This window comes from Electrophorus electricus, chromosome 8, assembly GCF_013358815.1.
Source record: "Electrophorus electricus isolate fEleEle1 chromosome 8, fEleEle1.pri, whole genome shotgun sequence".
In the NCBI taxonomy this organism is placed as follows: Eukaryota; Metazoa; Chordata; class Actinopteri; order Gymnotiformes; family Gymnotidae; genus Electrophorus; species Electrophorus electricus.
In genome coordinates, this window is record NC_049542.1 from 25402367 (window position 1) to 25415181 (window position 12815).

General features: G+C 40.7%; 1 protein-coding gene across 3 annotated transcripts in view; it reads left to right on the forward strand.

The window, feature by feature from the left end:
• cdk12 (cyclin-dependent kinase 12) overlaps positions 1-12815 on the forward strand; it is a 29786-nt gene that overhangs the window by 14711 nt on the left and 2260 nt on the right. For 2 of the 3 annotated variants that reach the window (XM_035528885.1, XM_035528886.1), the window contains 8 exons: positions 550-739; positions 871-927; positions 1482-1583; positions 1864-1941; positions 2404-2520; positions 2840-2971; positions 4027-4238; positions 4903-5358. In XM_035528885.1, the coding sequence (XP_035384778.1) occupies positions 550-739; positions 871-927; positions 1482-1583; positions 1864-1941; positions 2404-2520; positions 2840-2971; positions 4027-4238; positions 4903-5358 (1344 nt within the window). The remainder of the gene's footprint in view (positions 1-549; positions 740-870; positions 928-1481; positions 1584-1863; positions 1942-2403; positions 2521-2839; positions 2972-4026; positions 4239-4902; positions 5359-12815) is intronic. The other variant, XM_035528887.1, reaches the window with a different exon arrangement.

Consider the following 12815-nt stretch of genomic DNA (forward strand, 5'->3'; position numbering starts at 1 on the left):
TACCTTAATCAATATATATATATTCATGGATGAGTTAATATATGCACTGGAACAATCCAGGGAAAATGTAATCAATGATTTGTGCCACAGAACAGTGTCTGTAGAAACCACACCTCAAGAAATCTGGGCAATTGGTATTGTGCTTTTGCCAAAAGTTCAAATGATGTAAGTGTCTAGAATAGGGGCCACTCTGGACTCACCTGTTCCAGCTGGGCTGAAATGTGGTGTCAGAGCGGCCAGTGGTTCAGATGACTGTCATGCTCACTAAATTACTCGTGATGTGACCGGTTGAGCTCTGGGGTGTGGCCATAGTTGACCTGGGGGAGACGTCTGCACACCAAGCTGTCTTAGGAATCATGCATGATTTGAAGCATCCAGTTTCATGCCATTTGTGCCCTTTATTCACTCCAGTGTATTTTATTATTGTTGTTTATTAATAATAGGCTAATATTAAGAAATTTTCATTTGCCGTTCTAAAGCCCTATCAGAATGTGTGAAGTGGGTCATGTATTTTGGTTCACCTTTGTGTGTGTGCATGTACACACGCAGGTGCATTTTATCTGGTGTTTGAGTACATGGACCATGACCTGATGGGTCTGCTGGAGTCGGGGCTGGTGTCCTTCTCCCAGGAGCATGTGCGAAGCTTTATGCGCCAACTCATGGAAGGCCTGGACTATTGCCACAAGAAGAACTTTCTGCACAGAGATATCAAATGCTCCAACATCCTGCTGAATAACAGGTGCTCCCCTGGGAAGCTCCTCGGAGTATTTTAAACTACTCCCACTTTAACCTCATGAAGGGTTTAGTAACCAGCTGGAGGGCTTTGTCTTTACTCATGTCTGTGTGTGTCACTCTCTCGTGTTTGATCAGTGGTCAGATAAAGCTGGCGGACTTTGGCTTGGCACGCCTGTATAACTCAGAGGAAAGGTAAGCTGTCTTTCCCCCACTGGTTCTTTTCTCTCTGTATGTCACTGCTTCCCTTGGGACCTCATAGCAAAGGTGCTGAGTGACAAAGCACAGTACTTTTTGTGTACACACACGCACGCACACACACGGGCAAAAAATTGGCCAAACCCAAAATTAAATGTAAAGGTCCTAACAACAAATAATTGGTCAGAATATTAACAAGAACTAAAAATAATGCCACCATTCACTTTTCTGCGGGGGGGGGTGTGGAGCTGGATACCACTGGGATCCACTTGTACACATACTGTCCTTGTACACAAAGATAAAAGCATGAACATATTTAGATTCTAACTAACCTGTCTGGGTGTTCAAAATTTTCTAATTATTTTCTGTTGAGTCCATTTTGGTCCATTTTCTGTGCCCAAGGAGTATATATAAAACATGGGTGGTGTTTGTGTGTATATCTCTGAAGAAAAATTCAGATATAAATAAATGTAGCTCTCTATGTATATTGTCTTTTTTGCTGTCTGATGTAGTTTGTCTTTAAAATACTGATTCTGGTTGGTCTTTCCCAGTCGGCCATACACCAATAAGGTGATTACACTGTGGTACCGCCCACCAGAGCTGCTCCTGGGGGAGGAGAGATACACGCCAGCCATAGACGTCTGGAGCTGTGGGTATGTTGCATGTCAGCATGCCATCATAAGGACATCTAGGAAGTTGAAGTCATGCAGGAAGATTGCACATTTTACAGAATGGGTCAGACCTTTAAGAGCCATGATCTGATGTTTGAGATGTGCCACCTGTAGTCCTAAGAGCTGAAAAAATATATTATAAAGCAGTTGTATTCTTTGTAACAAGGAGAGAAGTGGCTATTAAATGTGTGCTCTCATACAAGCAGACATGCTGGCAAACCGTCTGCAGCTGCAGTGTTTTAGATGGTGCGTTATTTTGCAGGTGCATACTGGGGGAGCTCTTCACTAAGAAACCCATATTCCAGGCCAATCAGGAACTGCTGCAGCTGGAGCTCATCAGGTGGGCCCACGTGCTGATGTCCTCAGCACCCATCACAGCTTCCAGTTTTAACTGCATTGCCTGGTGGAGATTTTGCTTGAAGTTGGTTCTGTTTAGCTCCCTCCACCTCAGAACTGTTCCTTTTCTCCTTTGAGCCACTTTATTCATGTTTACATAATGTAATGTATACACTATAAAAGTGTGTGTGTGTATATAGTACAGCTAATGGATATCTTCAGCATGTCTAATATTTTTGCAGTAAATGTCCATTCATGTTAACTAAGGTCTTTTAATGATATCGAAGTGCTATCAAATGTCAGCTAATCTTATTGAATGTCAGTTAATATTATCAATATTGAGGTTCCATTCACTGTTCCACTTCCTGGTTTATGAGAGCTACTTCCAGACAAAGCTTTACACAGACCTGCATCAATGAGGAGGGCAGTCTGCACTGTTTACATCCACTGTCTCCATGTTCCTCAGTCGTCTGTGTGGCAGCCCGTGTCCTGCAGCGTGGCCCGACGTCATTAAACTCCCCTACTTCAACACTATGAAACCGAAGAAACAGTACCGACGCCGCTTAAGAGAAGAATTTTCCTTGTGAGTTCACCTTTTTTTTCTCTTAAAGTAATTTTGCATTGTGCCTTTTTATTGTATATTATACCTTTCAATGTAAAACTGGGTTTTAAATCGGCTAGTATGGGTGCTAATGAATTCAGTTAAGTTAGAATCACATAGAAAAGAACTGGAACAAACTTTTCAGCCCTGTTGTGTACAGTTGAATGCATAGAGGTATACTACCAAATATTTACATGTCACGAATGGTTTTATTGTTCTGTTGACCATAAGACATTCCATTATCATCTTTGTTGCGTGTGCCCCCTCCTTTTTACCCATGTTATTTTGGTCTCTCGTCCAGCTTGCCCTCAGCTGCTCTTGACCTGCTGGACCGGATGCTGACCCTTGACCCCTCACGGAGATGTACGGCAGAGCAGGCTCTCGCGAGCCACTTCTTATGTGATGTGGATCCCAGTAAGATGCCCCCCCCAGAGTAAGTGCACTTAATGTCAGATCATTCAGTGATAACATATTTACTCTTTAACAAATTAGTTCTTTTATGGAATTTAACCAAAGAAAGGATCTGAAAGTTCCCTAAAAGATTATTAGTATTGCATATTTAGACAGCTCTTCAGACGATATATTCACAGGGTTTAGAAGCTATATTACTATAGTTGTGCTTTTTGTGGTGTTAAATAACAGTCATTAAATAAGGATATTTGATAGTGTTTATGAGCACACAACAGGGCGCATTAATACCTGCTGCTGTGGTTCGGCCACTGCACACAACACACCAGACCAAGATTTGTGGATTTATCCATACACACCTCTACATACAAACACGTGGCCAGACTAATTTTGGCATTACTACAGAATTAATACTCCTGGTTAGGGGTTGAGACATTAATTTGGATTCCCTGTTCTCTTTTATTAATGTCTCTCTCTCTCTCTCTCATTCATTCATTCATTCATATATACATATAAAATATGTAATGTGTGTGTATAATTCATAATTCAATCTTTCAGCATAGATGTTTGTGAAATTGTACTTAAATAGTCAGACTTTAAAAAAAGAAGCTAAAATAGTTCTGAATAGTGAAATGGCACAAGGTTACAGTTGTGGTGACCTTTAGTATGGCTGCATGGAAATGAGGTATTCCAATTCAGTGCTGTTACACCAGTCTAAAACGTGCATGAGTTCACCCCGTGTGACAAAGGTTTAGCGCACAGTTACCATCTTAAGTCAGTGGGCGTTCATGTCTGTCTGTGGTCAAATGAGACTACGGGGCAGAAGCGGATCTGTGTCCTGCTTCCTCACCCATGATGATGCATAAATACGCATTGCCACTCCCAAGGCTTTTAAAGGCTCTAAACTACCCTCTACAAGGGCTTGACTAGCCTTCAGGTTTAGAGACTGTAAAGTGGTCAACCCATGTAAGTTGGTACAGTTGTTATTGTACTATCATATTTGCAAAGTCAGAACATTATAAAAATGAACAGAATGCGAATCAGTTCAATGTCTTCTACACTCCCTCTGTGTTCGATTAGTTTGCCTCACTGGCAGGACTGCCACGAGTTATGGAGCAAGAAGCGTCGGCGCCAGAGGCAGAGTGGGGTGTCTGAGGACGTGCCTGTTCCCAAAGTGCCCCAAAAGGACCCAGGAGGAGTCACCAGCAAAGAGAACAACCACCCTCCCCCGAGCCCACCCGGCCCCCCGCCTTCTGCTCGCGCCACTGCCATCCCAACCGGTGACCTTGCAGGTCTGCACAGTGTTTCTGGTCTGCTGTGTTCACAGCTCTGCATGTGACATTTGTTCATTAGATAAGGAGATTACCATGTGCATCACATTAAGCTAGCAACAGCTGCCCACTCACTCCCACATTGGAGCTTCCATTGTACCAACCTCTGTTTGGCTAGAATCATTAGCATGGCTAATGTGGAAGCTAGCTGGGCCTATAAGGCTAAAAGCAGAACATCTATGCTCCTGGTCTGCCCATTTATGTCTGAGTCTGTTCCTTCTAGCTTTTCTTTTGTACTATGGTATCATTAGAGTGATATTTTTTGGATTTTGTGTTTTAAGAGATTGTTTATTTTTTTTATTTCTAACCCTTTGATTTTACTTTGTCTTGACAGGCAGTATGTCTAACATGTCATGGCCTCTGATTTATCAGCCTCAGCCGAGACTTCAGGAATTTATGAAATATTCATATAGCTGATCACTGGCCTTCTTATTAATTTGTTATAGCCTTGTTTGCAACATTTCGTACTTAATATATGATTAGTCTTTAACATACCTTATTTAACAGAGCACGGCTATTGGTTTCTAATGCACTTTTTATGATTGAACCTGTTTTGTTTTTGTTTTTTTGTTTTTAAATCACAGCACGGTCATTGTTACGTAACCTGTGTGTGTGACCTGCACAGGTCTGGGAGCAGCGGCCGAGCAGTTGAATCAGACCGAGATGGCTGTGCTTCTGAACCTGCTGCAGGGTCAGACAGAGCGTCTGACGCTACCCCAGATGGCTGAGCACCTCCTCAGCACCTGCTCTGAGGCTTCCTCATCCTCATCCTCGTGCCTCCCTTCTGCTGCCCCCGCTGCCCCCGCCGCCCCTGCCGCCTCCACCCCCGAGCCGGAGTCCTGCCAGCAGGTGGAGCTGCTTGGCCACACCCTCTCCTCCCTCCTGCAGGCCTCCGGTAACCCGCAGTCCGCTGAGCCTCCCCCACAGGACGACCCAGCCGCCCTGCTTACGCTCCTACTGAGCCAGCTAATTAAAGCCCCGCCTCAGGGGTTGGGGCAAGCAGACGAAAGCAACGGTGTCCAATCAGATGAGGCAGTGACACGAGGCAACCCGACCTCTATTTCAGGAGGCGATTGCAAGGGCAAGTCTAAGTTTACTCTTTAGGGGGTGTGATAAAAGATAGTTGTGATAAAGGGGGCTGTGATTGCCCAAAGCTATAGGGAGCCATAGCTTGATGCTGGTTCCTCATTGGTCACTTGTAGTGTTAACCCTGCCTTTATCAAAATGATTGTATATTTTTGAGGATGAGGTATCTGCATTTTTTTTTTCCCCTACAGTCCAAAGCAAATCCAAGATTAGTGAAATGCAAAAAAAAGAATTTAATAGATGTTATGATTGTTTAAAATTCTAATTTTTGCAAAATGTTTTTTGGTTTTTACTGGAAACAACCTTTATCCTTCTTCATTCGGTCACTGGTAAACAGCTCTCTGTCTAGGCTCACTACTCTGGACACACACATAATGAGACATGAAAAATGTTTTTGCCCTAGTCATCTGAATCTATCCAGATTAAAGTACTGGACACTCGTCACTCAGTTGGTCTCTCTGGTCAGCACCACCACAATGCATGCACGCATGAGCATGATTTAAAAAGTCAAAACCGCACACAAATCAACAGGGGTCTAGCTGATTTCCAGTCACAGCTCATGCCAAGATGTTTTCTCTGCTCTGATATAAATGTCTTGAAGGGTTTGATGATTAGCTGACTGGTTGAGTGAGGTAGTAGAAGACGACAGTAGAACATCCGATCTGTGCAGTGGACAGCCACAGAGGAGGCAGTGAGTTTTCGAGGTTTATGGTTTTTGTGTTTATTCCCTTAACTCTGTAGACAGTGTCTGCAAATAAGATGGAACCAAACACAAATGTGAGAGCTGAAAGAAGTAGGCTGACTGGGTTATGGGTTTCTTTTTGTTGTGTATGTGAATATACACACACCATGCACAACCTCTGTTAGGACTGGTTTTACAGAACATGGCCAGGGACTAAAGAGCAGATGTTGTAGTGATTCTCCATCGGTTCATTCATTCACTCATTCATTTTTTCATCTCATTCCATGCTGTGGCTTATTGTTCAATTCAAGAGGTACAGATCATGGATAAAATTTGTCATGCTCAAAAATATTCCATGGTATTTTAGCGTGTCTAGTTTTTCTACTGAGAGACCAACCCTCAAACAGTGTTTCCCAGTGTCCTCAAACCCTCTAAAATAATACTGTCTCTTAGACTGCATCTTTATCTCTATCTCTCTCTCTCTCTCTCTCTCTCCTCCCTCCCTCCCTCCAATTTCTTCACTCTCTTGTGCTCTTTTGATACTAAACCCATTTTTTGAGTGGTATGGGAGGCACAATCGTATCAGGAACCTGGAGTCTGTAACATCAGTCTTTGCAAAACAAACATCTAATAAATTAAAACTAGACCAGCACCTGCATATCATTTTTTTCCCCTTTGTTTTTATTCATTTTTTTTAAAGCTCAGTCCCATGTTTTGATAAAAAGCTTCATTTTGGTTTTGCGTTCTTTGTTACTGCTGTTGTGTGAACAAAAACGGTCATCCACAGTGCTCTTCAACGCTGGAACAATGAAAGGCTTTTCTTTGTTTTTGATGCGTTCTCAAGTATTTTGCATTCAGTTTGAATGTGAATGAGACAAAGTACTAATTAAACCTTTTTTTTCTGGGTCTTTTGGGCATAAGAATTGTCATTATGGATTAAAAGTTTTTTTTTTTGTGAGCTTACGGTTTTCACAAATGAAAGTAAATTAAGGTAGAATAAAAATCAGCCTTTGGTTGCACACACCTTTTGCTGTCACTATGTTGAGTTTTTGTTTGCACTGCGAGGTTTGGTTCTTGCAGTATAATTCTCTTGTCTTTGTCTAAAAAGCTGATGGTAATTCCTTTTCCCTCCCCTTTCTTTTGACATTTTTCCCCACACATCATTTGGTTCTTTGATTACTATGAAGAGTGGTGGCTGCCTAAACACAAACACATTGCTGCCTTTTTGTCTAATATCACTGAAAACCTCTGTAAACATCCAAAATACACTTTTCATATGTCACTCTTTACTTTCATGCCCAGTGGCACCAAATGCAGAGGTGTAAAATGTCATCTTCCTTTTCAGCAAAACTGACAGCGTTGAGTGCAGAGCAAACATTTTCAGTACAATTCCACGATTCCATTATGGGATTGTATCTTCATTTCACAATCATTACCCTGCACATCACATGGTCACATTACACCATGTATTTATGTATGATGTATTTTCAAGATGGCTGAGAAAGTCAGCCTGTGTAACTGAACTACCACACACTTGTACCCTGTTACTGCTATCTCCAGAAGTTTAGGAATTGGAAAGAAAATTATTTTAAGATAATATTTAATGACTTTAAACCACTTGCAGGGAAAACTATATTCAGAGTATTATGCTTTAATAATTCAAACTCCATTGGAAGTTAGATGTAAAACTTTTATTTGAGGCTGGTTTCAACTATCATATCCCTGCCAAATCAACCTGCTCAGGGTAATCCCTAGTACAGACGTGTCCAAGTGGACTACAAGCAAATTAAGCAGATACTAGTTTCTATTGTTTATCACAAACATGTAACTCAAAATATGAATTGAATTTAGTTGACAGGCTATTAATTTGTGACACGGGCAGTGTTAAAATAGTGGATCTGTTAAAATAGTGGAAATGTTCCTTTCAGGCACATAGACTTTAATTTTCGTGCATTTGAATTCCATATTTAGATTTAGATCTGTGGCTGTGTGTTCAAAAATTGTATTTATATTTCTAAACTTGATTTATATTTGAAGTGTGTAAAATAACTTTTGGTGCCATCTATGATAGGATGAGGTTCAAAAGGTTTATTTACTGAAAATAAGCTGTTAATTATGTCAATGATATTAGCAAAGTCCAACAAATATCTAACACATTTTTAACATACTTAACATTACTATAATATTAAACTAATTAAATTATCTACTTTCAGCACATTTCACTTGGAAAGATTTAAGGTAAGTTGTTTAAGCATTGTGCAAGTAAAGACAGTAAACAAGCCACAGCACAAATCTAGTTAAACCCAGCTGTACTTTTAACTTCCATCCTGTCTGTGATTCCAAAACACTTTGAAGAAAACAGAAGGCGTGGCAGTCACAACTGTCAGTCAAATGGAGTCACCATGGAGCACTTTAAGTAACTACCAAATATGGATCTGTTTTTTTTATAGGAGGAAGTCCAGTTCTAGAAAGATTGTGTGTGTATAGCTGCTGCTGTTAGGCAGATATCATTATCAATAGTGGTGCAGGTAGGAAGGTCTGTCATCACATCTCTCTGACTGCTCTGTACACTAGGTAATGTTTGATAAATGGACCTCAAAAGTGTGGTCTCCTAGAAATTTATTTTTGCTTGTATGCTCTGCATCATTTATTTTCACATTTATTTTTTTAATAAATCCAATTTGCAAGGGCGCAGTTAAAACATACCAACAGCAGTATTTCTTTTTTCTTGCATGGAACTACATATTTCTGCAAGTTCTTAGAATCTGGAAGACAGAGAATGTGGGGTTTTTTGTTGGGGTGTTTTTTGTTGTTTTTTTTTGGGGGGGGGGGGTTGTTGTTTTTTTTGCATTTCAGGCATGGCTATTTTGATTGTCTTGATTTCTCTTTGAAGTTTTTTACAAGCTACAGCATATAGACATTCCACTTAATTCTACCACAGATGTCGTCTAGAATAATTTTGTATTCATATTGCTATGAACAGCAGGAGTTTGAGACATTGACTTTATCACTTGGTGTTCTAGTGCAGATGATTAACAGAGGGCAGGAAGCCATCTGTCATGATATTCATGACTACATTATATAGTTTATGCTTAACACTTGTGTAATCATATATGTATTTGTTATAGAGTTTTGATCCAGCTGTGGTCGTAGCTTTGTGTGTTATTTTCCTGCAGTAAGCTATTTGGAGATGAAGGAAGCAGCCAGTCTACAAATATATAGAGGCATAGATGTGATGGTTTGAATGAATGCTTCAGAAGTTCTGGATTGTTTTGTTTTACAAGCTCGTGTATATACCTCTCTCAATTGAAGGAAAATACAACTGGTAGATTTCCCTCACCCTGGCTCTACCTGTACTATCTTTAGCTTCTCTAATTGAGCTTGTTACAGTGGTGCTAGGGGACGAATCAGCTAAGTTATTGTCCATCAAATATCTAGATTCCTGCACGTTTCCCAGAATGGAATGCCGTCATGTGGTATGCATTCTCCTGTGGATGTTTTCTGATTTAGAATGAATAAATCAAATACTTTCTGGGTTTTCTGGGTGTTTGTAGTGCATTGGATAAGGATTGGGAAATGAAGCTAAGTTGTGTCCAATGTACTGTACATACATACACCCTCATGGCTGAGGAAAAACAACTTGAATTAAGGTCACAGGTCTCACCCTAGTCAAGCCATTTTGTGAGGCCAGTTGGCAATGGTTTGCATAGTCTCTGGGTGGGATTTGCCAAGGAACACAGGGTCCATTTAGTCTGCAAATGCATTTAGAATTAAATTGCAGAAACTCACACATAGAGGAGTAGATTCTGCTCGGAATGGCGGGAATTTGACCATGCCACCACCTACCTCCATTTCCCCTCTTGAATGTCATTATTTAAAAGCTGGGAGGACAGCTCAACTCAATGGGAGTTGCACTTTGGACCTACAAGCAAAATTCCATGCACTTCGTAGCTTGCCTCTGGACAGCCACTCTTGGATTTCCTTTGTTCGTTTGAACTGGGAGAGCCAGTATGTGGGTTACTCCTCTAGATACTCCACTTGCTTGCCAGTTAGCAAAGGTCTTTAGATGAGACACAGCAAGTATGGGATGTCAACTGAGGTGGTCCAAACAGACATGGGAATTTCACGTTAAGCATAACCTTGTGAAATCGAGAGAGGAGGGTTCTGCGCTTCTGGTGATGACCCTAACTTGCGGAGGATTTGGGAACAATGTTTTGAAAGTCAACCCCAATCTTCTAGAACAGAATAAGGTGATTCCTGTCATGGATGTGAGCAGTCACTCGTGTTGCTTGCCTGAAAACAAGAAATAAATGGTTTAGGGTTGGGGAAACCCCCAAAACAAAAAGGTCTCACATGGCTCGTTATGCTCATACCAAATCATAGTGATTGGACTGTGCAGTTCTGCATAGGTATAGCAGGTGAATAAGGTCTCTAAGATTGACTTCTAACCCCATTCTTCATATCAGTGAAGTTTTGGTCTCTTTTATTGGACTCTAGATTTGACCAGAGGCTAGTGGCAGATTCCTTTATCATCAGAGTCTAAGGAAAAATGGCTTTCTTCATCCGGTTTGGTCTTGGTTTGGTGCTCTGTCCTGGGTGTTGTCCTCTCTCCCCTTCTTACACCCGATTCATTCCCCCAGGGGGTCGAGGTTTGCGGTTGAGAGTACGCTGTGTGCAATTGGCTGCAGCTTCTCACTGACATGTGACTGGATGTAAAAGCTCTGTATGTTAATTGTAAAGTGACCTTCAGTTCCTTGAAAGGAGCTATTTAAATATAACTTAATTGATTCATTCATTATATCAATTCAAAACCTTTCCATATGGACTGTGTGGATCACCCACTTTTTTGTGACCAAATGATTGATATATTTCTCATAGGCTGTTGTCTATTACGTTGCATTATCATATACAGAAACAGTTGGCTGAAGTATATGCAGCATGTGAGAGCTATTCTAATGTCCCTATAATGTACAGGGCTTACAGCTGCTTTAGCAAAGTGTGTGACTGGACAGGTAAAGAAGGCAGTTTATGTAGGGGCGCTTTGCTCCAGGCTCTCTGTTTAATGTATTTGACAGGAGGCTGTCCAAGATTTCCAAGATGGTAGAGGGGAGGACCACCCACTACTGTAAATCAGCCACATACCCTCAGTAAAAGATGTTTGAAAGACAGACAGTATCTTTTGAGTCCTTGATCCCCTGCAATCTCAGCACCACATTAAAGGCTAGTTACACTTCCTTCCAAACAGGCTTCTGAAGGCTTCAGAAGTCAAAGTCACAATGGATGGGGAGTGGCAGCAGGGAAAGGTCATGCTTTAAACAGAAACGTTCCAATATGCAACCTACTTCTAAAACAGCTGAGTGGTATTGAGCTGTATATGTGGCTGTGAAATGGTAAGGGCTTTGTTTTTATTGCTGTGATATGTGATCTCTTGCATGTACACTTATATGGTCCTTATGCAGTGACTACAGAGATGTCACCTGGCTCAGTTTTTTTGCTGAACGCATACCGTCATATTATTTGAACAGAAAAATGCTTGTTTTCATTTATTACAACTTATTAATTTCTCCTGCGCTTGTTAGATGAATAGTCTGCACACGACTAAGAGAAGTAGTTGTCAGTGTTTTCTGTTTAACAGTTGGAGCCGCTTACTGGCTGAACATCTCCTAGGTCTGCTGCGAACGAGTGTTGTTTTGTAAACCGCGCTGCCCAGCATAGTCTTTTGTATATCTGCATGATTTTTTTTTAACGTGCCCTGTATTTGACTGGAATGCAGATATTATTTTAGCTAAACAATATCAAATAAGTTAACTACTTGAGTTGCGAGTGTCTGTGTAAATTGCACCCAAGCAATGAGGTTATTGGAGTAGAAAATTATGTTGAAAATTGTCACTGTCTTGTATCATCATATCCCAGTATGCAAGGCTTATGTTTCAGAACTGCAGCGGTTTTGAAAGAGTGCTATTATGATTTTTTTGCCATTGTATTTAGGTATTCATATGTTGTTGATGCGCGCACATCCCTCAGTCACCAAAGTGGCCATCGGCTCCAGTATTTGTGGTCGTGGTGTGATGCGTGGTGTGATGTTAACTCTACTGCACCATGCTGTTGGGGCTTAGTTTTGTGCTCTCCCCATGCCAGACTCGTCTTCAGCTTCCTGGTCCTCCGCATCATACTCACCTGCTAATAACACTGGTTAATGAAGATTCTGACCTATTCAACAAAAAAAAACTAAACTAAAACAAAACTTTTTTGTGCTTTTTTTTTTGCATGCTGAATCCAAATATGTTTGCAGAATTTCTCTATCACCCGTATTTCTTTTTTGTTCAAGTATACTCATGTATAGTATGGAAAGGTGGTGTAGAGGAAAGTGGATCCCCTTTATGTTGACAGAATACTGCTGATCAGTTATACACCTGTACATTTTAGAAGCAAGTTTGTATATATTTTAAGTGTAATAGCAGTAATATATAGTTATTGCTAAATTTACTTGTTCTGTCACATAAAAACTGTGCCTTATTGAAAAATTTTAATAATGTTTAAATTTGGCATAAAAATACTATATGGTCCACCTAATTCAGTTTGTGGACTACAAAAGATTAATGTTGCTCAGTGTAATTATGGACTTACTGGGACTGTTATTACATGGACATAATGAGGTTCTGAGCCTTATTATCCTGCTGTGTTCTTATTTGCCATCTATGTGGTTTGACCCCTAATAACACTTCCCCATTCCAACATGTGTTCTGTTTTTTGCGAGTTTGTTTGACCTG